Here is a 27,291-nt window from a genome sequence, read left to right as displayed (position 1 = left end):
AAATAGATGACAGCTTGATGAACCCATGAAAGACACTCTATCACTAGATAGACTTCCTTTAGAGGAATAAGCCCATGTACATGTTCATAAGATAATCCTGAAAAACACCAAATACTTGGATCAGACTTGCCTGTCTTCTCTGCGGCTGAAAATGGTCTCCTCATGTCTGAACACAGTTATAAAAAGAAATAAGGTGTTCCCCAAACCTGAGTTGATGAATTCCTTCCCTTCTTGTAAGATAGAAGAAAGAAGACCAGACTGAAAAATCTTATTTAAAAGATGTTTTCAATAGTTTAGCTGGGAAAGCAGTAACGCCAAGAAGTTCTCACCAGAGGAATATAATTGTCTGCTGGGCTCAATTATTGAAAAGACTCAAGTTTCTCTCCTCATCTCATTCATGCTGATATACTGCAGAGAAATTATCCAACTTGGCAAACCAAGTAGTCTCTGAAGTACCAGAAGCAGTCCTGTACGCCAAATTATTTGAAATAAATGCAGCCTGAACACTTAATTTATGAGTTCTTCTATTGGAAAATGAAGATAATACCTATGATCATTTCACAGGAATGTTCTTTGACAAATTGTGAAGTGTTTAAAATCCAACAGTGAGATCAATGCTATAAAAATAATTTTAAAAGACAATAGTCAGCTCAGCAGCCACAATTTAAGAAAGCACCCAGCTTTAAAATGCAGACAAAGCATTCAGTTCGGCTGCACTCATCTACACAATGGGGCAAAAGTATATTGTTAAGGTGCAAGTGCCAGAGTACTTACTGATTTATCTAAATAATCCAGTTACTGGTGATTGCTGCTCTTCCTCTGAGGCTGTTGGTGTTTGTGGTAACTGACTCCAAGGGTATGCTCTAGTTTAAGTTATCCCGAGATAAGATCAACATTCCTGGCTGAAAAGATGATGTGACACTGCCCTGCTGCTCAGTGATCGAAGATTTCAATGATGACATAGTATTTAATGTCATCTGAGGTCCAAGTGACAGAAACAAAGATTTCTAGAAAGGAACAATTCTTCACTGTGCTGCTGAAATCACATACACTAAAGTAGGAATCGTGTCTCCTTGTAACAGTTCCACAGCTTGGTTGTTGCAGCTGCTCCCTGGCACAAAATGAAAACCACAAGCAGCTGAGACTACCTTTCATGAAACAAACTTTGCTTATGTCTGCCAGCAGAAGAAAGCTTTTGTTCGGAGGGTCTTAAGAAGAAAACTGGTGGGTTAATAATGCTGACCTAGATGAAATTCAGCACCTGCCTCAAGTAAATACTTGGGATGATCATTCAGGGACCTTCATGCCTTTTGTTAGGGTGAAAGCGTAAAGTAAATTAGGCTGGAATATCACTGCACACTGGCACAAGCAATAGCTGCTATGAAGGCTGTCTCCCTGAGGGGGTGCCACACCAACCAGTTTTAAAGGTTGATTTGCAACACCGGGGCAAGGATCATATCACCAGGGTAAATTACTGAGCTCCTAGGAAACTGCTGTAAGAACTAAGCCTGACAGATTTTGGAAGCAGAGAAAGGCTCACTGCCATGAAGGTAAGCTCAGTTCTCAAGCTTCTACAAGGGAAATGGAGTGGCAAAATTCCATGTTTCTCTTTTCCTTCAGGCTTCCTCTAACAGAACACAAATCAGTGCAACAGAAAGGACTCCTTGCAACTTATCCCTCTGCAGACACAGTTCTTGGAGAATGTGGACAAGGATGAAGAGTAAATACTTGAAAAATGAACTCAACATTTTCTTTAAGATCCCCACAGGATCTCTGTTGTGTCACTATGTTCTTCTTCCAAAGCAAAGTCATTCCTAACAAGAAAATTCATGGGTCCCAGCATGATGACAACAAATTAAAGTTTCTTCCAGCTCCTGTTAGAGTTCTGGACAAATACCTGAGTACTTGTTAATACATTTACACGATGGTCCCCTAAACCAAAGGAAAGAATACATATGGATACCTGAAAGCATACCAAGGCTTAATCTGTGAAATATGGCTGGAAGCCTAATGTCTTAGGCAGTGGATTACAGAATGTCAAGTAATTAAATATATATATATATCAAAGACACAGAGAACAGATCAAAAGGCAGCTAGCTGTTAAGATGTGAGAAGAGATATGAGTTAATGTGTAAATTGGGTCAGGCTCCAGTTTTGTTAAAATATGTGAAGTAAAGGGGCATGAAATCACAATGTTATTGCAAGACCAAAGTCATCCATGATTGCAAGTCTTTGGGTATATGCATTCTTTGAATACAAGGATGCCTTTGGAGAAGCACTCAAAAGTGTAAGCCTCCAATCTTTCTTAATATGTGTTCAAACTGGGATGAAAATGGCTTGATATTTCTGTTTGTTACCAAGAAAATGGCAAGGAGATTGTTGTACCACTTTTGTGAAGCAAACCTATAACTTTGCAAGACAAGTGACAAAAATGATTATTTCTACCTTTGTGGAGTTGCAGACTATTAGAACAAGTTATTTTTGGCAGTACAGAACAGAGACTTGACATTTCAGGTTGATGTTTACTGAAGTGAACTTCTTTTGAAAACATCTCAATAAAAGAAGTTTCAAAGTTCTAACAAGGTACCCTAATTCAGCTTATACCAGAAACAAGTTTTAAAGATTTTATGAAACTCTGTACCACTCATTACCGTGAAATTAGTTTGCAAACAGCAGATACGCCAAGATTCTAAAAAAAAGTAAAATCTTCATATGCAACCTTTACTTGTTAAAAAACATTAAATTTCACAGACGTCCTCTAATCTCCTTACCTCTTGGCCTGAAAGGTAGTACGCTGCTAGAAGGCCTCCAATGAAGCGAATATTGACCTCAAAAACAGATACTTCAGAATTCTGGAACATGAAGAAAAAGTAAGTAATTAACCACTCTTCTAATCAATAAAGAAAAACGTCACCATGACAACTTAGACACGAGTAGACAGTCTTAAGCTGTGCCAGAGCAGGTTTAGATTGGTAACAGGAAGAATCCCCCAGTGTAAAAGGGAGTCAACATTGGAATGGGCTGCCCAGGGAATTGGTGAAACCTCCATTCCTGGACATGGCACTAAGGGACACTGTTTAGTGAAGGGGCTTGGGAGGTCATCGTGATGGTTGGACTTCAGAATCTTACATGCCTTTTCCAACCTAGATGATTGTATCCAAAACCAAAGGTTTTTACTGTTTCACTACCTAAATCCATGTGGAAACTCCTGTGTGATAATTCCAGTTCCAGCTTCAATTGATTTTTAAAAATCAAATCAGATTTTATCTTCTTCTCTGATCACGTCATCACTACAAATTGCAATTGAAGCTGTTTGAGGATGGTGGGAAAGAATAACTTTTTATAACAAAAAACCTTGTGCCATATAAGGAAATCATTCAAGCCTTCTATGTTTAAGGCAACTTGTCAACCCTCATTACACAGCAAGCTGTAATTCAACCCCTGGTGTGACATGTAAATTTATTCCAGCTAAATCATAAATTAATTCTGCAAATTCATAGAGACAGCCACACACCAGATGAAAGCTATAGTAGCTGATTTATTCCACATTCATGATGGCACCATTATGTCTACACCATCTCTGACGAATTTAGCATCTTCAGTTACAGATTGAATAATTATTTGGCACTAACTAAAAAAAACATAATAAGTAGAATTTCTTTCATGTTTGCCAGACAGTGTATTAAATGTATTAAAAAAAAAAAAAAAAAACAACACAAAAAACAAAAAACACCATCGAATCCTTTTTGAAAGGTAGGATTTAACATGAGGATAACAAGAAGCATTTGCTCAATTCTGACTGAATATCAATGCTTCCCTTCATTGGTCTGGGGAGAAATCCTCTTTCATGACCCCATTACTACTCAGTAATTCCAGTTACTGTGACCTAGTAAAGCCTTACTACTTCACTGTAGAGGACCTACTGATTCTCATTGATCACTTTTCTTTCATTCTCTAACTGTATTTGTACTTTGGAAACAGTAGATGTATCTTTAATTATAACTGGAGCTTGAAAGGTATTCTGTTGTGGGTTTGTTTGTTTGTTTTTTAAATAAATTCAGAATCAGAGAACTTCATTAAAGTTTGCATCTGAAGTTCAGATGCAAACTCCAGCTGAAAGACTTCTTTGTCCTCCCTCCAGGCAGAACACCATGAAATAGACTAGAGACATAACAGGACAAGTTCTACTCACCACACTGAAATCAAGATTCTTGTCAATCCACTCTTGTCCTTCTCGGAATTCATCATGAAGCCCCATTATATAAAGAGTGTCCAGTGCATCTACTATGGTAGCACCCATTTGTGAGTTTCCTACACACAAAAAGGATTTCTGTTACAAATGATGATTACTTATCTTGAGCGTCACAAGCATAAGAAAATAACCCAAGCAGCAGTAAAACAAAGTTACTAAAAGATGACAGTACAAGGAATAGCCAAATTGAGCAAGGAATTAACAGATACATAAGAGGATCACACCTCTTTCAAACCTTCAGTTCTCTGACATAGTTTGGATCCTGTGGAGAAAAGACAACAAAAGACAGAAAAAAAAATATCTCTTATCTGTTTTCATAACTTGAACACGAGTAACTCTTCTTTGACACAAGTAGAGAACAGCAATACATTCTGCTTCAAATGCTACTATAAATTCTAGGACAGAAGCGTTTAAAAAACACAGTCACAAAAGATAAAGCAATTTGTTTATGCAGCTATGCCTTGCATTTCCCAGCACTTACTACTGAACTGTTTTGCAGTTATGGACGCTAGCTACCCAGAGCCTGAAAGCACTGATTGACAAGCATGGTGCCTAGGCTTGGCTTGACAGATAAGCCAACAAAAACCAAGATTTTTCACTTTCTTGTTTGCTAAGCCTCAAAAATCTGAGGTGCTAATGAATTCTGGAATTATCATCAAAGAAGAACCTCTGAAGCCAAACAAAAATCAATGATGCTTTATCCTAAAATACCATCTGAAACAGAAGCAGTTGATTGATGAGCAACTTCTGGGTTTGCAGGAAGAAGACAGCTGAACAGGTGTCAAGTTCCAACTTCCTTAGGCCCTCTCAATCTAAGCACATAGAGGCACAGATCATTGTTTCTGGAGGAACATGAGAATTACTGTGGGTTTATTTATTTTATGTTTGAATTTCTACAGGGCAGTGTTACTACCTGGTTGTTTCTCTTCATTCCTTTCAGCATTTTATTTACTTAGAGATTGGTTTATTTATTTATTTTTACCTACAGATCAATAGTAACTTGAATCAACAACCCCACAGCAACTCTTCTAAACACCTAAGTAACTGTTACTTACAACTTAATTTCATGAATTAATAAATTAAACACAACAATCTTGCTCACAAAGTAATCACCAACTAATTTCTTCAAAAATAAGCATTCATCTGGATTCATTAATTCATTCATTAATGGATTTGAAAACATTCTTTAATGGATTTGAACTAGATATAAAATGTGTTAATTCACTGGTGTGTTAAAGAGTATTCAAGTTCAGACCGGGATACGCTACATTTCTTAAGATTAATCAGTAGACATACCCTTTGACAAGTTAGCCACTAGGCACACTCTTAACTCTCAGGAAATTAATCGAGTTCTGTGCATAAGTACTGTACTGAAAACCAATTGTTCAGGATGGGGAGTTGCTTTGGGGTGAGCTACAGAATGCACTTAACTTGTACTGTTCCATGGGCACAATAAGACAGTTTTCTAATTTTTCACTTCAGAGAGATGCCAACTGGATCATAACACAAGGACTATTTTCAGTTCTAGCTGGCAAGGTAGTTCCGATGTAAAGTCAGAATGCATAACACTGCTATGGCACACAAAGTATTTTCTGTTGTTTTATTTAAACCGCAATGAAAATGCTTCCAAGTACACAAGATGTTTGAGTGAATAGGGATACACTGACAATCTCTTTCATGTAAGATCCTCTCCTTCATTGTTTGCAACCACAAAAATAAACACAGTCCAACAGAACAAAACAGATTTCTCAGCATTTTTCCCCCAAGATTCAATTTGAGGTGTAGGTTCATACTCTGATCTTTTTTTCTGGGCCAAGCACCAGGATCTCCCCTGTGTGACTTTTTGTTTCTCTCTGCTCTTACGCTTATCTTTCCCAGACTCACAAATGCACAACAAAGCATTACTGAGAAAAGCTGCATGTGCTCATAGACGCCACTTCTGAGTAGAGACAAGTGCCTCTTTCTGAGATACAACTCAATACGGTTGTAATTCTGGATTATATGGAAGAGATTAACCATTTCTTACAATAGTCTCTTAAGCACAGCATTTATATTCCAACATGCAAAATTATTTCTCTACTGATCACAAGCTGCTATTTCACATGGTTTTGGTTTATTTTTCCATTTTCTTCTTATATATACAGTAATTAATCATAACAGCTCACCAGAACATCTTTCTTGGGGAAGACTGGGAAGAACACACTTCATTTTTTAGACTTATTGGAAATACATTTCCAAAAGTCGAGAACATGTTGCAACAGGTTCCCTACCCAGACTTCTTCCTTACATGTCAATTGGGCAGCATAAATCCCACTCTTCCCCCAAGCTGCCATTGAAAAGCAAGAGTCCAAAATATAAAGTTCTTTTCCAGAAATCTTGAGTCTACTAGAACAGAGGATACATCAGGAGGATGTAGGGACATATCTTTTGACAACATGACCCCTCACACACTTGTACCTCTCATGAAACAAATTCAGTGTAGTGCATAAGCACTGTAAGAATTATCACCTCCAGAGCAGTGCTGAATTCCATTACAGAGGATAACAATCGCAACACACACTTTAGCAAGATAAGTACAACTGAAAACTATTTGTGGGCTACAGTAGCTTGTTTCAGAGATACGAAATCAAATCACTCTCAACTTCTTCCTTGGAGGATTCCAGATATTCCTGTGTGAGAAATGTCATTCTTAACTTAATCTTAAATACGAAAAGCTTCTGGTCAATTCTTGTTTCTACTGCAGCAGACAAGCTAACCAGAATAGGCAGTTAGGTTGTCATGGCTGTCCTCTTCCATCTTAAAATGCACAGTACCAGCAAATCAGCAGCTGAAAACTGGAATAAGAGCTCAATGGCCTGCCTTATAGTAGCACACAGCACTATGGTAAGAACAGACTACAACGGAGAGGCAGCTGTATTTCCACCTATTGGTGATGCAAACCATTCACCCTTAGCTCACAAAAAGAGCTCATTTTCCATTCATAGTAGAGTATGTGGGGGGCAGTTCTGTTCTTTTTTTCTTTCTTTTTACATTTCATAGCCATGTAAAGATTAATAAATTTTTGCTTTAAAGGAGAAGAGGATAGTCATCATGGACTGCAATTGCGTGAGTTGTTTGAAAAGTAATCAGTAACTCTAAACAATGAGATAATTTTGAGAAGATAATGCTTACCACTACCCCTACAATCTGATCTGCTATTGCTCTGGATACATGGAGAACAGATGTCTCATTGTGGTAAAAAAAAAAAAAAAAGAAAGGCTATAAAACAATAAATTCATAATAGATAGTAACACATCTAGCTGAAGGTGCTCTCCCTGGGGCCTGCCTCTGTTCAATACAAAGCCCCAGTTGGTCATGTTAGATAATAACTGACTCCAAAAAGGTTTGATTTTACAGATGTCAATTTGGTAAGTTTCTAATTCATATAATTACAGTTCTAGTTGAGCTCCAAATTTAATGACGTTTATTGAATGAATGTAATGTTCACCCTTCTAAATAAAACAGAACATTCATCATGAGCTAATGAAAAGAATTTAGTTGCAAAACAGATCAACTACTAACCAAATCATGTGCACTCATTAAGGAAGAGTATTACTCAAAAGGACTGCAAAATAATAAGTCAGGTTTATATTTAAGGAGACTTCAGTTCCCTGAGATCAGACAAATAACTCCTTTGTTTGATAGTACATAAATCCACAGTCTGAAATATCTAGCAAATGATATGACTGTGTAAACAGTAGGGCTATTAAAAGAAAATCTGTCTTTCTGTCTAAAATTCCTTCGATATGCTGAAGTGCTAGATGAAGAACTGCTTTATTTAAATCTTTTTGAAGCCTCACAAGAGACTATCAAAGTATGAGAAAACAGATCACTGTCATGTGCTCCATGACAAAAAGTGTATGAAGACTATAAGTAGCCCATTTTCTTTATAACAAAAGGTTAAGTTATAAATATTTAGAAGACTTAATATTAGATGCAATGTTTAGACTGCTATGTGGAAACAGAAGGGACTGTGAGTACTGAGGTACTAAAGAAAATGCATAAACTGAAAGAAGACCTCAAAAATGACACATCGTGTAAGGATGGAACAAGATGATGCTCTGTCCTTGGAGACATTCAAGGTCAGGCTGGACCAGACTCTGAGCAACCTGATCTAGCTGTAGATGTCCCTGTTCATTGTGGAGGAGTTGGACTAGATGAAGGGTTCCCTCCAACTCAAATGATTCAATGATAAATTATTTGCCAGCAACTTCAGTAATGCACCCTGAGTTGAAAAGCAATCATCAAGCAGGTACTTCATGAAAACTCTGATTATTTGACCTGTCACTCAAATCTATTCTTTACTTCAATGAGGCATACATCGCAGACAAATCCAATTACTTCTGGAAAATATTTCCACAGGGGCTTTCATTAGCCCAAGCTGAGGGGTAAGATAGTATTCTAGGTCTGGCTGTGATTAAGTGTTTTTTTTTTCATAAGCAGCCTCTGTGGTGCTGTGTTTTGGATTAGTGACTAAACCAGAACTGACAACATATCAGAGTTCAGACTACTGTTAAGCAGTGCTTGAGCAGCACTGAGGCTTTCTCTTTCTCCCCCCACTCAGTCTATCAGTCAGTAAGCTGGGGATGGAAACAGCCAGGACAGGTAACCCAAAATGACAAAAAAGGATATCCATACCATACAACAGCATGTTCAGCAATAAAACATGACTGCAGTGGGGCTGGGTCTATCAGGTAGCCATCCTTTTACGTCTGGCCAGGCAAGGTCTGCCTGTGGGAGGTGGCAAGCAATTGTCTTTTTACTCCTTGTACCTTCTCACCACTCCATCACTGTTTAGTTAAACTATCTTTATCTTGTCTCATTTTTGATGTCCCCATTCTCTTCCCAATTGTGCTGAGTGTGGGGCTGTGTGGTACTGAGCTGCTGACCCGGTCTAGCCCACCACAGCAAGAGACTCGAGTAAAAGCAAAGCTGGAATTCGTATGGCCAACAGATTCTAAATAACTAAAACTACAGAAAGTAACATTTATTTTTCTTTCCCTTTTAGTGCCTGCTGTGCAGTAATGCAGGTGTTACAATACACTTGGCATCGAGCCAAAGACCAATTACAGGAATTCCCTACAGCAGAGCTATTACATGAGCCAAGAATTTGCACCAGGTACTAAAGAAAGGTGGCATTGCCAAAACAATTCTGGCAGACCACAGATGTCACAGACTTAAGGAAATACAGACCATTCAAAAGGAACCTTTGTTATCAAAATGCACACTGTGTCAAAGCAGGGCTGCTACAACCAAGCCAAGGAAATAGGCCTAAAGAAAAACAACCATGAAGCCGTTACAAGGGAAGTCAAATACAACAGGCCTAAAAAGTATGTGTAACCATTCTCATCCTTCTATTTTATGCAGTGACTGAAAAGGAAATATTTTTCTTAAGGGAAGATGAAAATAGATATCTTTATGGCCCCTTTTAACCTAAGCTATTCTATGACACTGTGATTAACAAGAAAATATGAAAAACCCCAGAAGTGGAATCCTCATCAGATCCTATGAAATAAAAGTAGGGTTTTACAACTTCCTAAAACCACTGACAGAAGCAAACAAGATTCTTATTCTTGTTTACATGGTCAACCTATAGATGCCAATATCAAACATAAAAGCTAAAGGAAGTCTTGAAGTTGCTTTTATAAGAACATATAGTTAGGCTGGTATTGAAGGTAACTGCTTTGTATCATGCAAACAACAAATAGCTCAATGTCAGTGCATCCCAGCTATGGAAATAAGTTACACTCCAGAAAGCCTGCTTCTCTCTGTTAGCATTAGATAACTAGAATATATCATTAGCGATGTGTGGAGACTAGAGATCAGGATATAAGGGCAAGGTTTTCACTTCCAAGCAGCAGGATCATGGGATGATCCTACTGAAGGACAAAAGCTTTAAAATTAAAACCAATCTTTTGTAGCAGAAATAGAATTTGTCTATATATAGACATATACCAATATATATAACCAATACCCAGTTCTCTTATGTTTTCTTTTCTTTTTTTTTTTTTTTTTTCCAGGGCCCTGGCCAAACTCAATCTACCAGAAGGAGATTCTACTTCTACTGGTGCAGAAAATTTTTGATTACCAATGTGTTTTACTGGGGGAATCAAACTGTAAAAGGACTCAAAGAGGAGCAAAGTCTTCAGGCGATAACTCAAAGTTAAATTTTGCCTCAGACGTGTGAGCCTGATTTCAGTGCAGTACAGCACTAACCTGATGGTCAGGATAGGTCTAAACACAGAGCAGATTCTCTCTATCCCGTCCCAGTGACTCCAGAAGAAAAAAGGGGAAATCCAAAGCCTCAAGTTCATACACTCTGGCATACATCGAATCTATAATTCTAGCACTGTTTTTTTTCTTTCATACAGGGAAGTGTTTTAATTCCTAGCGCTAGAGTGAAAATGCTTCCCTGGAAACCTAAGCCTGATATTAAATATTGACTTATTACACTCTTAAAAAAAAAAAAAATAAGTGTATCAGTACTGATATTCTTGCCTGGCCAGCTAAAGCATGGTTGGAACAAGTCAACCAGGTGAGGCTACGTGTTTCAGCACATAGCAATTTATACTAAAAAAGATTCAAAGAACTTGGGTTTCCAAACCGTAGCAGCAAGATTTCTCAGTGCAGCAGACAATTATAGACCTGGTAGAAAAATAAACAACATAAAAATTAAAAGCAAACAATTATCGCACCAGTTCTCTTTATCTCTAATGAGATGCTGGCAATAAAGCTGCCACAACTGAAGCACAGAACTTGTATAATATCTTAATGACTCACAATGAACAATATAATGTTTAAGAAAATGAATTCAACTTTTGAACAGAGTTTATTTCAACTCTGAAAAGAAGGGCCTCAAAATTACACAATGAAACAATGCTTTTCATATAAAACTGCAACGTACAATTCCAGCTCAGCCATAACATGCAACAAATAACTGTTATGCATCCATGGAAAAACCAATTGCCTTTAAAATTTTAGACTAATTAAAAAAGCAAAACAAAACACTAAGCATGTTGATTGCTTAGTTCTATTCATTTGCTGATAATAAACAACATGAAAAGAAGTTCCCAGTCTTTCACCAGGCACTTAAAGCATTTTAGCATATAAACAAAATAAAATAATTGATATAAAGCTTTCCTTTATTTTATAAATGAGGAAGTAATAGGAGTGAAGCACTGAAGTGTATGCTAATTTTTTGTTCTTTGAATCCATTGCAAAGTGAACCTGCAGGTGGACACCATTAATCAACACATCGCTGCTTAAATAGGCAGCACCTTAAGATATCAAATTTAAACATCCGGAATTATACCTCAGCAAACCTTTATCTTCTCTGAACTTCCCATAAGCTCTTTGCTTTGCCCTCTTGGCCTTACAGCTTAATTCATACAAAAGTAGAATGCAGGCCCTCCAATACAAAGCCTGAATGTTCTCAAAACTAAATCTGACTGGGACACAGCAAGTTAGTACCATACTATTGCAATTTTCTATGTTTTTCTACCATTATTTCTTTTTGTTGGGGGGGTTATTTTGTTCTTAATCATAAATGCAAAACAGTAGTTTAAGCATCAACAGAAGAACAGGAAAGAACAAACCGTGTAGACTATAATTAAGATCAGTGCTGGAACTCCAAGCCAAGTTAGCAGAAGAACAAATCAAGTGATATCCAAAAGGCTGCAATGTGTGAAGATCAGAATAAGGTATATAGTAAGAAAATACTAAGGTAGAGGAGACAGTAGTAAATTTTGTACAAAGGAGGAACACAACAGGATGGAAGAGCATGAGAGGGAACAGAAAAAGGTGCAAGTGAATGGTGATAACAATGAGCTACATACAAGAAACAATCAAAGCTAAACAAAAATATCTGGGACAAAAATCAGGAAGTGGAAAACTAAAGAGGAGTATCTGTGAACAATGGCTCAGAAACATACAGAATTCAAACATAGGTAACCATTAGTTAAATCCAGCAGCAAACACAAAAGCATAGTGCTGCCTGGATTCGAGTATGGTTGTGTAAATAGAGCTGCAGAAACCTTGTGTATGAAGCAAGTTAAATACTGATCTTCCAAGACAGGAAAAGATGCAAGCTCCTATATATAACTGTAAATACAACTTCCTTCTTTACCAGATAGGCAATAGGAAAAGCATCATAAAAAAATGAACCTCTAAGCCATGATGTCACATAAGCTTTTCCATCTTTACGTAACCCAAAGCTTGGGCCATTTCTACACACTTTGATCCAAACCACATTACAAATTTTCTCTCACTCGGTTGAAAAGGAACTAATTTCAGTTTAGTACTCATATAGCTGTACCAGACTGGTTAAAAAGCTGAACAAAATAAAACCAAACAAAAACTTGAATGAATAATCTCTGATTAAATAACAGGTATATTAAGCACAATCACAATGCTGCACTCACGTAGTTAAATGCTTCTGAATTACAGCTGCCTCACAGCTGGCCTCAGTTGACAGTGAAGCACACTCACACATGCCTCCACTCCTGTATGTATGTTCGTGATGCTGCTCTTTCCATATTTAGTTTTAAAGCTTGAAAAACTACTCCCCAACTTAGCTGTCATGCTTGTTTACTTAACATTGAAGCAGCATCCAAAATAGATTGCAATGGCTTAATTTAATTCATTATTGCACGCTCTGCTTGTAGCTCCAAATGATAGGAACTAAGCCTAAATTTAGGAATAGTGGCCTAGCAATCTAAATTGTTACCAAGACAAAACAAACACAAGCCCAAAGATTTCCAATGGAAAACATTATTTTTTTTTTCTCTCCTCAGACCAAACCATTTGGCTTGTAAAACAAACCTGGGAAAGGAGATGGTACCAGAGAGAATAAAAATTCTCCATATGATCCCGAGCCTTGAACTTCGGATCATATGGACTTGAATATGATGTAATTTCATCCTTAACCATTTGACGTAGATGTGTAGCTCATCGTTCTATAAAGCAGATTACAGAAATGTGTTTGTCTAATCTCACTTCACATCTGAATTCATTACAATTTTTTTTTTTAAAGACGGAACTTGCAGTTTTTTGAATAACGTCATGGGATTTTATTTTAAGAGTTCAGAAACATGTAAAGATAAGCTGCTAAGAACAAATGGACTGGATTTTCTTTTTGGTCTTTTCCAACCTTGGTGTTTCTGTGATTCTAAATCTAAGAAGGAGGCAGGAATTAAAATAGACTGGGTGAAAAGCATTCCATGGGAATACTGTATTACTCATGGGTAAGAAAAGAAGACAAGGGTTGCTCACAGTGAAATACTCTGATATGCAAAGCCACGCTTCTGACAATTTAACAGAATAGCAGTAACATTTGAAAAATGCTCTTAGCAAACTATAGGTATTTTTTATGGCATCAGCACCATAAATATAAATACTTATTTATACTTATTTAGAGGGAATGTGTGGCCAGATCATATTCTACCTGCACTCATTTGGAAGTCTCAAAGAAAATCATACTCTGATTAAACACCACCTCTACTGCAGCAGAGCAAAGTAATGTTTCTAAAACACTGCTTGCCTAATTAACAGCATCAGAAGACAGGTCTAAATTAGACGAACTGAGTAAGAGTCGAGAGTTACAGTGAAGGGATGTTGTAAGTTAAGCATCAATGTTTAAGATGTCAACCAACATGGGAACAGAGAATATATACAGAAGGTTATGTGATAACACCCCTTAACAAAAGCTCCTATGAAAAAAATGTACAGGGTAAGAGAAAATTGCTCTCCCACAGATGGACAGTGATTAAAAGACAGGAAATAGAGTAAGTACAAATCTACAATTACCATTACAAGGAAAACCACTGCTGTGATCAGAGATAAATGCTTAGATATGTGCTATTCAATATATTAATAAATCACATGGAAATGCCATACACACTAGATGAAGATACCGAAAAGTAATAATACCGCAGCGCAGCCACTCTGCTGTGAGCTTCTAGATTCCATAAGCTGCCTAAAAAACGCAAAATACAATTTAAAAAGAAACAGGAAACAAAACATCATGGAACATTCTAATCTTCCTCTCAAAACAATAGGAAAACATGAAAAACAGAGAGAAAAGAGTTAGTAATGTGTAGGGTAGGGAATCACACGTACGAGAAATGGCTTACACCCATATTCTCCACATAAGAAAAACACAACTGAGAACACAGACAGATCTGCAAACTCATGAAAGGCATGGAAAACAGGAATAACAGATACTTTCTTCAGGTTCTGCTCTGATGTAAAAGCTGGTATCTAATACAGTGAGTAGACAGTTCAAAACCAGAAAAGTTCAAAATGTGGAATCAAACTGTGGAACCGCTTGTAATAAGGGACTGTGGGAACCCTCATACTTGCATAGACTCAAGACCAGAATGGACAAAGTAATGAAAAAATTAACTACAAGGTATTAACTATAACTTACTGCCTCTGGCTCCTGAAGCAGTAACACCACACAAACTCAGAGAGTACTTGAAGAAGCACTCAGTTACTACATGCTTTTCCTATTCTTACATTTCTTTCCTAGGCGCCTACTGGAAGAGTGGAAGAGTAATTATCACATTTCATCTCTCATCCAATCTGACTCCAGATTAGGCCAGTAATTAATGAGAATTATGTTCTTAAAACTTTGTCTTTCCAAAATGTGTTACTGGGCAAAAAGAATACACATTCACAGTACTTACGTTCAACACTATCTCAGTGTAGTCACTCATAACTTCTTTTGCACAGGTCACAGCTGTATTTGGCTGTTCAAAGACCAGTTTCATTTACTTTAAAAATGAACAGATTTTTCTTAAATACAGAGATCTGGCTGAAATTTGCATTGTACAACCAGCTCTCCTTACTAGAGAGTAGCATGAAAGGAGTGTCGCCCCTTTTGTTTTCCATGAAAAAATTAAGCAGTGGGTAGGTTATTTATGCAAGTATAGTTAAGATAAAACTACTACTCACCAAATATTTTTCATAAAAACCAAAGCCAAGAACCAATTTGTTAACATGTATACATAATTTCTTTACTGTTTTGATTTATCATCCACATGGATTCAGAGGCTGAAGTACACACACAAAAAGAATATTAAGCAGGAACTGACTTAGGATTTTTACAGTTAGAAGACATGACAGACAAATTAGAAGGTGTTAACCACATTTGCAAAAGATCGGACCTTTGGCTGATAGATTCTTTTGGGTTTATCATTTAGTTTACTCTCAGTAAAAACGTTTTATTTCCATTATTTTTACATATTTGTTGGTTATGTGGCAGTTAAAAATATAGAAAAAGAGGAGGCCTACAAAACCTGACACTCAGTTAATATGACCTTGAAAACCAAGTGGTATAGCAGGCAATGTCAGAACAGTTCTAGCAGTCCAATAACCATTATAATGAAAGACAACGAAGACATCCAGCAAATGAATGAGTATTTTTCCAGCATAATACAAAACAAAAAACTGTAAAACCATTTTCCTGTAAAAGCGCTATGAAGAAGCATTCCACCTCGTATTTTCTAGACGTCAGACTCTCCTAAGCTATACGGTTCTTGCCAGAAGTATTGGAAAAATAAAATTCTTTGCTTGATTCAGCTTATTCTTGCAACAACCTCACATCTTTACAGTCTGATGAATGCATTTCCTCCACAGTGCTTGGTAGCACTGCTGCTCCTGCTCACTGGCACCATGGAGAAATGCCCTGACAGTTCCCTGTGGTTCAGAAACAAAGAGACCTGCAATGAGAGCTTCCCACGCTGCTGCTGCAGCAGCAGACGGTAGGCCTATTGCTAACAGAGGCTGAGATGGGCTGGCACAGCAAGCTGGGCAAGAGGATGCATGCTTGCTTTAATATACCTTGTTTGTTAAACCACACATCGACCAAACTTTATTTCACATCTAAAGAAAAATCAGTGCATCTCTGAATACACCGGACAAACTCCTCATAAAACACAACAATTGTATGTTAAGGAAGAGATACAACACTGTGTTGTGGCACTGAGGCTTTAGTAAATAATAAAACAGTTTGCAACAGTGCAAATACAAGCAAACACAACTTTACAGATCACACTGTAGATCAAAGTGTCTGCTTGCATGCCACATGAGATAAAAGGAGAAACAAGAAAGCACTATAAGTGCTTGAGACAGTCTCTAGCATGACAAAACAAAGTACCAGCTTTGATAAATCTGTGTGGGTGAGAAATGGCATATCCGTATACAAGCACCTACTAATTAAAAATTCAGTGTTTGTATTTTCACACTACTGAAACATCCAGACTCATGCTTAGGTATGTATATATTACCACATCATCTTCACATAATGCAGCACATGTCCAGACAAAAACTGTCTAAATGCAAAGTTTAGAAATGCACTGCTTTTTTTTTTTCTGAATAACAACTATAGACTAATACAAACCCATTAAGTATTAACTGCTCAATTTAAATCATAACAAAGTGTACTCAAAGCTTGTGCTACAGTAACTACATCATCAGATACTGAGCTAAAAGATGATAGGGCAGTTAAAATCTCTGAACCCTATTCTGGACTAAGCGATTTTAACAGTGTTTCTGTAATATCTATGAGCCACCAAGCAACTGCAGGATCAAATCACTTTTAAGGAGCGTATTTCAGCTGGTTATTCTGATCCTCAAATAGCACACAGCCAGATCACAACCTGAAAACGCCAGCAGCTACTACGGTTTTAGCTAAAACCTGAAAACCTTCCAAAGTAAATTCAACATTTGCTCATCATCTTACACACATGATTTCCCACCAGTATTTTCTTCTCACCTTTTATGTTCTAATGAGAACTTGATCCAGATGGAAAGATGTTATAACTCTCCTCTCCAGTATTGTCTGCATACCTTATTTTATCATAAAGGGCAGAAATAAACAACTAATCTTAGCTTTTCAAAAGCAGGCAGCTTTCACAACAAAGCAGGTTAGCTGTGTTTTACCAACACAGAACCTATAAATGCTCCTTGTTGTTATCTACACAAAAATATCTTCAGTAGTCCACTAATTCCCAATTGTGCTTTCCAAAAGCAGTACCATGCAAGTAATGCTTTAAACTCAGTACTGGAAAGGCACTATTTAAAATTTTAGCTGACTGACTACACAGTTTGACAGGCAACATATCTAGCAGGCTCTCCTTGACAGCTTGAAGTCACCAGGGTCAGACATCTCTAGAAGACTAGCAAGAGATTGTAGCTGCACATCAACTAACATAAACTCAGGAAGCTTTCTTACATGAGTCACAGAAGTGCTAGGAACCAAAAAGGAAGTACAATAGGCTGCAGTAATAGCAGATAGTAATTTGGGTCAAATAATCTTTGAGAGAATAATAGAAACAGGTTTTGCTGAGCAGCTCTTATTAAAAATAGCATCAGATTTCAAAAACAGTTCTGTAATGCTTCTATAAAGGCAAATACCACGGGGAATGCTGTTTTACAGGTAACAGAGATTGGGAACATACAAGCAGTAACAATACAGCCTAGTATTCCTAGTACAAGCACTATCAATGTTTTTTCCCCTTCTCTTCAACAACCCACCAAGTCAATAATACTTGATTCTGTTCTAGACTTGATGCAACCCGAGCACATTACAGAAAAGTTTTTCGCTAAGATAGCCTTGAATAGAGCAATCATAGCATGAGTTGGATAAAAATTAAATGGCACAAGAAAACATCTGGATTTTAAAAGGAGTGGCACTCAGGGAATGAGCTGAAACAGCTGGAACAAGAGACCTGAAAGTGAGAGAATTCTATCATTCCTTTCAGACAACAGTGCTAAAACTACAAAGCAAAAGCATTCCAGACAAGTAAAGTAGCAGGTCTTCCAGCCCCAGCAAAAGAGGAATTAAAAAAAAAACAACATAGAGTAAAACTGCAATTCAAAGTCACTTTAAAATATGGCACCAGACGCATCAGGAAATGTCTGCTTCTCCCATAAAGAAAAAATAACTCATTTCATAAAGAGTCTGGGTTGCAAATGGAAGTTGACATAAAATCATTCCTAACCATTTAAGGAACACAATTTCTCGTGAATTCTATAGCAAGGACTACATGGTCATACAGGTGAACACTGAAAATTTTTTTACTTCATCAGTCGGATAAAATACAGTAAGGAAGCTGTGGTTTACTGATGACATACAGCCAGGTAAAAAGCAAGTTAAATCATGGGATGCCTCCAAAGAGGTTTTTCCTGGTAGAAATGCAAGTATTGACAATCTGCATGGTAGCAAAGAGAAATTACTTCAGAACACCAATCAGAGCTCTAGAACCTAAGAAATGTCTTTCTGACTGTCACAACAAAAGCCTGACGCTCTCCACTTTTCCCTGCAGCCTCACATTATGTCCGTGTGCTATGCTCAGCCCTGTTTTCAGACTTGTATTTCACTCTTCATGCTCTGTCCATTTTTTCTCTCCTAAACATGCTAACACCTTCACCCTAGACACCTCCCTCTGACCAAACTATTTACTTTATAAAGGAATACAGAAAAGTAAAACAAATCCCACCTTTCACACCATACACATCAGGTGTAACAAAACAGGTTCCAGTGTGTGGAGAAAAGCAATCAACCAGAATCCCGGCCATTTGTTTACAGTAAAGCTGAACAGCCCTCATTCACCTGGCTGCTGGCAGAGCTGTTCCAGTAAATGAAATTATTCTCCTATGAATTTAAATTTCCATGCACTGTTGGTTTGTGAGTGCTTTTTGTCAGTTTTTGCTTGCTTGTTTGCTGAGAGTGCGGGACAAAAGAGAGTACCTAGTTAAGACTCCACCTTCCATTCCAGTATATGTTTTTTTCAAGGTTGGAGTTCATCATGCATATAAATTTGATGGAAAATAGCTTGGATATAAATAGAATTACTTGTTAATTCGGTAAGATGTGTGAATGGTTTCAAGAAAAAATAAATAAATAAATAAGGAAAGCAGGGGCAGAGAGAGAAAGGGCACATACAATCCTGTTGTGGTTTAACTCAACCCCAGCTCAGCACCACATGGCTGTTCACTCACTCCTCCCCATCTCTGAGTGAGGGAAAGAACTGGAAACAAAACACAATGAGTTGAACTAAAAACTATTTATCAAGACAGAAAATAGAAATGCAACAATAACAATAGATACGGCAGAAATGAAATTACTTGCCACCTGCCAATTGACACACAGCACCAACATGCCAGCTGCCCGCAATACAATATCTCACTCCCTGCCAACTGAAGGCCCACGACCCCCAAGCAGCAGCCACCCCTGGCTAACAGCTCACAACCTGACAGCCTTCCACATGGTGGCACACGGTGTGGAATAACCCCTGGCCTAATTCAGGCCCCTAACCTGGCTGTACCCCCTGCCCCGCTACATCTTGGCAGCAGCTCTTCCCAACTGAGCGGCCCAGCCAAGCCCTGGGCACACACCCATTGCTCAGCAACAACCAAACATCAGTGCGTGATCAGCGCTATCTAGGCTGAATCCAGCACAAACACTTTTAAAACTAGTTACTTAACTCTGCTCAGAATTAGTTTATTTTTTCCCCTAAGGATGAAAACAAAATAATAACAAAATTTCAGTATAAACCAAAATAATTTATTCTGGGCTCTGCTGCTAAAACATAGAAATCCAGATGCTTGCACAATCCTAATCTGTATATCTATAACCTCCAAAAAACAAATTCACATCCTTAAGCAGGATAACTAAAATAAATACCTACTGTAGTGAAAGCCAACCTCACACAATGTCGTTAGCCTATTACCTCATTTTAAAAAGCCAATAAAAGTATTGATTTCAAGTAAACAAGTAGCATACTTAAAATATACAGAGTACAAGCACATTTACTCTTGATGTAAAGTGTAGTTATAAATTTCTATCTTTCTTGGGTATCACAGAAGGGGTGAACATAGTATGAACCCCTGAAGAGAATTTAAAAACAAACAAACAAACACCCTACAGTATTGCATGCATTTCAAACCACAGAATGGCTTGGGTTGAAATGAACCATAAAGCCCATCCAGTTCCAAGCCCCTGCTGTGGAAAGGGGTTAGAACTAGATAGATCTATTTCCTCGTTTGAAGATCAGTAAAATCCTTGCTGTTTTGCTATAACAATTCTACCTATTCTGTCTTAACATAAAGAAAAAAGTAGCACTGCTGCAGATCACTGAGATTTCAAGGAAGAAAAGCCCATCTAGTTATAAGTCTGATCACGCATGCAAGACAGGCTATTCAGTTTTTTTTATCTTTTCCTCCCATATATTTTATACTATTTAAAATGCCATTCATAACACTTAGATTCACACTCCGTTGCTCAAATATTCTCAGTTCATCCCTTGAATTCCATCGTCCATCTCCACACTTCTTTGTTTTCCAACTTTGCCACCTTTCATTCAATCCACATACTTGAAATCCAAAAGTCAGACATGAGGTAACAAAGTCCTTGTCTTCTTGAGTTTCTTTTCTCTTTTTGAAAGCTACTTAAAATGTCATAATGTGCCAAGCAGCTTTTCAGCATCATGAATGCACAGATTTTTGAACCATCCACAAAAAAATCAAATATGAAAATTTAAGCAAGAAGAGGTGAGGGGTTTGTTTGTTTGTATGTTTTATGGCAAATTTATATTAATTGCATCCCCAAATATCATGAGCATGCTACCTGCTTATATATATATATACGCAGACCAATTAACAGCATGCATAGACACAACTTTGCTTTACAAATAGGTTACTCCCAATAGCTAGTTTACTGAAGATAGTCATTGAACCACACTTCTGTGATTCCACGTTTCAACAGAATGCTTGAGTAGACATTCAAGAAGGACAGCATGGACCAAAAGAAAAAAATAAGAAAGAAAATATAGCCTACCAAATATGTTGGTGGAATGTCCCTTCCTGGCAATTGGTTTGAGCTCATTGTGTCCCCATCCATATTGCCTGTAATTGTCCCAGGCATGCTTCATCATCTAAGAGAAGAAAACAAATATGATTCCGTTATGTTTTTAAACACCTTCATATAAATACAGTAATAGTGTATTTTATTCCTTATTTGAGACTTCATTTTCCTTATTCATTACAGCATACTGATAAACAATTCATTTACATCTTAGGGTTCCTGAAGTATCTGTTTCCATGAGGTTTTCTTTCTCACAGGGGTTTTTATTACTTTAAAAAAAACAACAACAACAACAACAACAAAAAAAAAAAGCAATCACCAAAATCTTGTTGGTCTACAGCACAGTGGAAATGCTAAGTCATGGCCTGAAACAGTGACTGAGCACCTGGTGGGAAGGAAAGGCCAACCCAGGGGAGCTCAGGTGTGTACAATGCACCTGAGTGACTAGAAGGGGTGGATCCTGGCTCCAACCCTTCCCAGACCTCATTTAAGGGCTGGCAGGGGAGGTAAGGGTTTCTCTTGCTAGAACTCCCTGCCTATCTGAGGTCTTCTGAAGGTAAGCAGTTTTTTCTTCTCTCTTCTTCCCTCTGTACCTCTGGCTGCTGCATTTGGGCTTGTTCCCATTTACTACTGCTAAAGACTTTGCCACCCTGCTATTATTATCCTATTATAGCATTATACACAGGTATTAGCTGCACATATCATCTGTAAAGCAATACATTCTTTGCATACAGCTGAAATTGTGCAACCACAAATCTCTCTGGGAAGCCTGTTACAGTACCTGACCTCTTTCTCTGTGAAGAACTTTGCTTAACATCCAATCTAAATCTTTCCTCCTTGAGCTTAAAACCAATCCCCTTGTCCTAACACTGTCTATCCTTGTAAAAAGTTGATTCCCCTACTGTTTCTAATCCCCTTTTAAATACTGGAAGCCTGCAATGAGGTCTTCTTAGAGCCTTTCCTCCAGGCTGAACAAGCCAAGTTCTCTCAGCCTGTCTTCACAGGGAGGTGCTTCAGTCCTCTAATTATCTTCATGGCCCTGCTCTGGACCTCCTCCAATAGCTCCATAAACAGATCAAAGCAGGTAACAGGAACAGATTTAATTCTTAAAAATCACCTCCCCAGGCAGAAGGAAGTTAAGAACAAATTTATTCTGAAGAAGACTCCTGAATCAACAGTCATGCAGTTATATCCACAGTGTTATATTTTATTTTTCTATTATGACTTTTACAAGTGGTATTAAAATACTATTAAAATAAAAATCTCCAGAAAATATACAGAAATTAAGTAATCATTTCTACAAGTTTGAGAAATGTTTACTAAAAGAAAAGGCAAAAACTATGCTAATGCAACTTAAAGACCTACACTAACCCTTTAATAAAGTGATTATATTGTAGCAAGTAACTGCATGATTTTTCTAACTTTAATCCATCACCATGCCCAGAGAAAACTGTGAGGAACAAGCAGATGTTGGCTGAAAAGCACTATCTCACATAAGGTAAACAGCAGCCCTTTTCTCTCACTGAGTTCAGGACTCACTGTAAGTCACATCCAGTAAACACAAGACTTGCAAACTGCATACAATGCAAAGCACAAGTCACTGTCTATAACCCTCATGAGACTCCATCCAACCCACACAGCCATAATTTGTCTGAACATCAGCTGAGACAGGAGAAGCTTGGAGGGAATCATCTTATGCCCAAGCTGATCACGGATAGCATAGCTTTGAGAGTTTCTACCAATATCATCCAGGAACAATTTTTTTTTTTTTTTTTTCTCTTTTTATTATTTTATGGTGTTAGAATCAAGAATTGCAGATTCTTTCAGGTTGGAAGGGACCTCAGAATGTCTTCATTCCAGCCTCTGGACTAAAGCAAGGTCACTTACAAGATCAGACAGGACTACTTAAGGATAGGATGGGACAATCAAGGTCTTTCTGAATTACTGTGTGTAAAATCACAAGTCAGCTGAAAACACTACTTTAGAAAAAACAAAGCACCCAGACTTGTGTTTTTAGAAAGCGCTAGAGTATAGAGCTAAAGAATTACCACTGAGCTCTGTATCCAAGTTTGATAATGGATATCTAAACAACAAGGTGCCCATGATACAGCAGCTCTAACCAACTTTCTTCCACAAAAGGGGAAATAAGCTTCTAAGACCTCAGAATGCATCAATGACATTTTTCACAACAGAGAATCAAATGACTACCGGTATTTTAGCTCTGTAAAAGTCTCAAACTGCAGACGAATATCAGTATAGACAACAAATTGGCTAAAGCATACAAAAGCAATACATTGTTTACTCGTGGCAGAATGTTAATCGGGGCATATTTCACTGTTCCAATTTGCTGTGCCTATTGGGAAACTGAGGAGAAGGTGAAATTTTGTTTTTAGAAAAGTTTGTAAGCAGATCATTTATTTTTGAGGAAACTGTGCACGTTGCATGGAGTTAAAGTATGCATCGCTACAAGTTTCAACAATCTTTAAGCTTCTAAGATACCTGAATGTAATCTTAAGAGAAACTGTAAGACAGACATCTTAAAGAAACTAATTTAACCTGTTTCATTGACTAATGGAAGAGTAACCTAAAATACAGAAGCATTGTCAAACATGAGAGACTAAGACATAGTTGGCTGTACTGGCTAATGTTCTAAGAAAGGAAATAATATTTGGAAAAGAATAAGTTACTTGCGTAAACAAGAGCAGGTGTTTGCCATGTCTCCTCTGCCTCTTCCAAACAGGAAACAAAGGAAATGGGATTATAATTCTCCAAGGATCTTTTTATTATTTTCACATTAGCAAATCAACTGACAAATGCTGCAAATTATTCTGGTACACAAGGTGATATCCCTGTCTACCACTGAGCTGAGACTTCATGTATCACATGAGCAGACAACTGCGTAAGTGAGAAATCCCACAGCTCCTGTACACAATATTGAGTTCTGTAAGCATGATATACCAAGAGATCTGGTAACAACATGAGATTTGTGTTGCTGTTGGATGGGTATATAAATGGACCTGTATAAATAGGAACAGAATTTTGTGAGATGGGAGAAGACATGCCTCTGACATCTAGAACTCTTGCAGAGGACTCAACTCTGGCTCAGGAACTATAAGTAACTTTGCTTATAGTAAGTCCTTGGCATTTGATAGCATATAATATGAAGATCTCACTGTGTAGCCACCAGAGAATGAACGTTTTTACTGATGGAATGTCTCACTGGTTCTATTAATTCCAGATGACCAATTCTGCTTTTGACAGAAAACGAATCTTAGTGGAATACGTTCATCACATACCAGTCCCAAAAATATTTATCACAGGGTGCATCCAAAAATACAAGCCAGCAAGGCAATGTTGCATGTACAGCATGATAGTTCTACAAAAATGGATTAATTTGGACTCTGCTGCCAGAATGGCAAAAAGCAGGATCTATCTCAAATGAAACTGCTTTTGCACATATGAAATACTTAGGTGTGTGTGCCTGATTCATTGGATCTTATCCACTGTGCTTGCTAAGAAATTGGTATTTGGTAAAGGCGGAGTTGTAATGATGTCTTTTAACAAAATCCTATTTTCAACAATAAAGGGAGATTACAGCAATGGAAAGGACTTTTGTTGAGTAGTCTCATCACTACAGCAGCATGCTGAAGCAGCCTAGCTTGAACTATTATTCTAAAAGCCTCTTTCCAGTCCCTGAAAAAGGGTAGAAATTTGACTTAAACTTAATCATAGTCCTGTGAAATAAGCAAATAAAACAATTTGTTGAGAATTGCTGCAACTAGAAAGGAATGATCTTTTCATTGTACTGACACTTAGATGATTGGAGATATTTAGGAAAATTATTTTATGCTTCTGGAAGTTACAATTCTCTGCCTAAATAGAAATTAAAATATCCATTTAAACCTCTGCCATGCATAACTGAATACTCAAAAAATCTGTTTGGAACATGCTTTATCACACAGAAGACTGTGTTCTCTTTATTTACTGACATACTTAGCAGCAGATCCACCACTATATCAAAACAAAAATATTGATCACATTAATGCATAATGGGGAACTTGACTGTCTGCATAAAAGACCTGAAGCCTAAGGCACCTGATGGAACTAAGGGGACAATACTTCAGTTTGATAAGAACTGAAATGGTAGATGTCAATGGTATAAGCCATTTTATTTGATGCGTCATGTATATAGCCATTAGGTCTCCTTCATTTGTGTATCATGATTGTAATTAAAAAATACCACATTGGGAAATCTTTGGTATCTGCGTTCAACTACATTATTCCCTCTTCTAGTTTCTGTTAATCTGCATGGTTAATTCATCAAACATAGGGGTCTGTAGTTCTCTTATCCTATCTTGAATCCTTTTAAAAAGCTCTGTCTTCTTAGTCACCTCCTAGTCTACTGATAAAGCAGAAAAAAAAATAGATGCCAACAGTGCAGATCAAGACTCCAAATCCCAGAACAAGTGCCAAAGTGTCAAGTAGTAAAGTAGCATATGTATATGGTCTATGTGTCAGCAGAACACACCACAAAAGAGTTGGCTGATCAACTGTTAGTAGTTCACAATGATATTTTATGAAGTCACTGATACGCAGCAGTTCAGAAACATAGCCTCAAAGTATTTATATCATCAAACAAATTCTTTATGTTAACAAACACACTGGCATATATTCTATGTTGCTCTGGGAAATTGTGAAACGGCTACAAAAGAAATCCTGCAAAAATGACCAGCAGATTGTGGGACAAAGAAAGTCATTACCTTGCAAATGAGTGAACAAGCTTACTAGCTACAAGTACCATACTTAAACATGCACGCTTGTATGTGACCAAGGGGCTGTTTTGCAGGTATAAAAGGTTGTAAGCAGGTACAATAAAGGTCTTCGTTCTACACCAGCAACCAAGTCCGTGACTCTCCTGCCACAAATGGTGCATGAATAGGGACCCTGTATCAGGGTCAGCCTCGGGAGATAATCAGCTATCAAGATAACTGGTGGCAAGGAATTATGGCTGCTGAAAGGAAACACAACCCAAGGGCTGCTGAACCCTAAAACTGCTGAGAGGAAGCAGGACCAGGCTGCACAGCCAGAATCTCTTCTGCAGAACGGAGGTGAGCAATGGGAACAAGTATAGCAAAGGGGCAGGAGGCAGCCTGCAAAACAATGGAAACAATTTTGCAGAAGCACCACACTAAATGGAAAGCTTCAATTTAATGCGACTTTTGGTGTGGGTCTCTCGTGAGGAGTAGATGGGACTAAAATCTATGAAAGAGAGATGTGGGAGAAAGTGGGAGTGAGCCTGTGGGATGCAATTACACACTCTGACTCTGTGGCTAAAGATCTCGTGGGTCCCTGGAGATTGCTATTTGAATTGCTAAAAGAACATGTGGGATCCACTGTCCCAACAGAGCTCACTGCTCCTCCTGTGGTAGAAGCCACTGTAAACGACTGTGAGTATAAGGACGACAACTCTTTAGACCTCACGCCAGTGAGCGCAAGGAAGGAACCAGACTTTCACCCCCCTCCCTCCAATCCACATGATGTTTGGCATGCCATCCACAAGGAAGCAGAGCGGGAGGGGGATTCTGTCACGGTTCAGAGATTGCATCTGGCTCTTGCCTGCCCTGTAATTTATGAACCTAATAAGTGCCTGAGATGGGAGGGTATGAGCTTTCAAATTATAAAATAGCTCAAGGAAGCGGTTCTTGAATTCATGCTGGGCACTCCCTGTACCAGTAAACTGTTGAGTTCTGTTATGAAAAGTTACATTCTTTGTCCTTGGGATTGCAAGACCTTGGCACAATTGATTTTAACAGGTACTCAATACATGATGTGGGTGGGCTTTTGGGGAGAATCTGCACAGCAAAAGGCACTGGAGTGGAAGCTATTGGAGCTCAGCAGCTGGGAGCAGAGCGTGCAGGCCCAGAGCCTACAGCTCATTCACCACTGCAAAAGAAAAAGGATCAAACCTTCAGGTTTGGTAATCGTCAGCACGTGGGAGCTGGAGTTGTGAAAAGCTGCAGCTGAGACGGATGCTGGTGTTTGGACTCGCACTCATTCCGACTGCTGGCACCGTTGCCATGTATTTTTCTGAACCTTTTAGCTGTTGTAGCAGTTGTTCAGAGCTCCAGAAAAT

The 27,291-nt window shown here is 38.0% G+C and overlaps 1 protein-coding gene across 1 annotated transcript in view; it reads right to left on the bottom strand.

Moving 5' to 3' along the window:
- MAN1A2 (mannosidase alpha class 1A member 2) overlaps positions 1-27,291 on the bottom strand; it is a 126,374-nt gene that overhangs the window by 62,119 nt on the left and 36,964 nt on the right. The window contains exons 3-5 of the mRNA XM_072339587.1: positions 21,132-21,228; positions 4,193-4,311; positions 2,772-2,852 (exon numbers count right to left, since the gene is read on the bottom strand). Coding sequence (XP_072195688.1) covers positions 2,772-2,852; positions 4,193-4,311; positions 21,132-21,228 — 297 coding nt within the window. The remainder of the gene's footprint in view (positions 1-2,771; positions 2,853-4,192; positions 4,312-21,131; positions 21,229-27,291) is intronic.

The sequence above is a fragment of the Excalfactoria chinensis genome, chromosome 1, assembly GCF_039878825.1.
Source record: "Excalfactoria chinensis isolate bCotChi1 chromosome 1, bCotChi1.hap2, whole genome shotgun sequence".
NCBI classification, from domain to species: Eukaryota; Metazoa; Chordata; class Aves; order Galliformes; family Phasianidae; genus Excalfactoria; species Excalfactoria chinensis.
The sequence above is the reverse complement of the archived record's forward strand: the minus strand, read 5'-3'. Positions and strand labels throughout refer to the sequence as shown.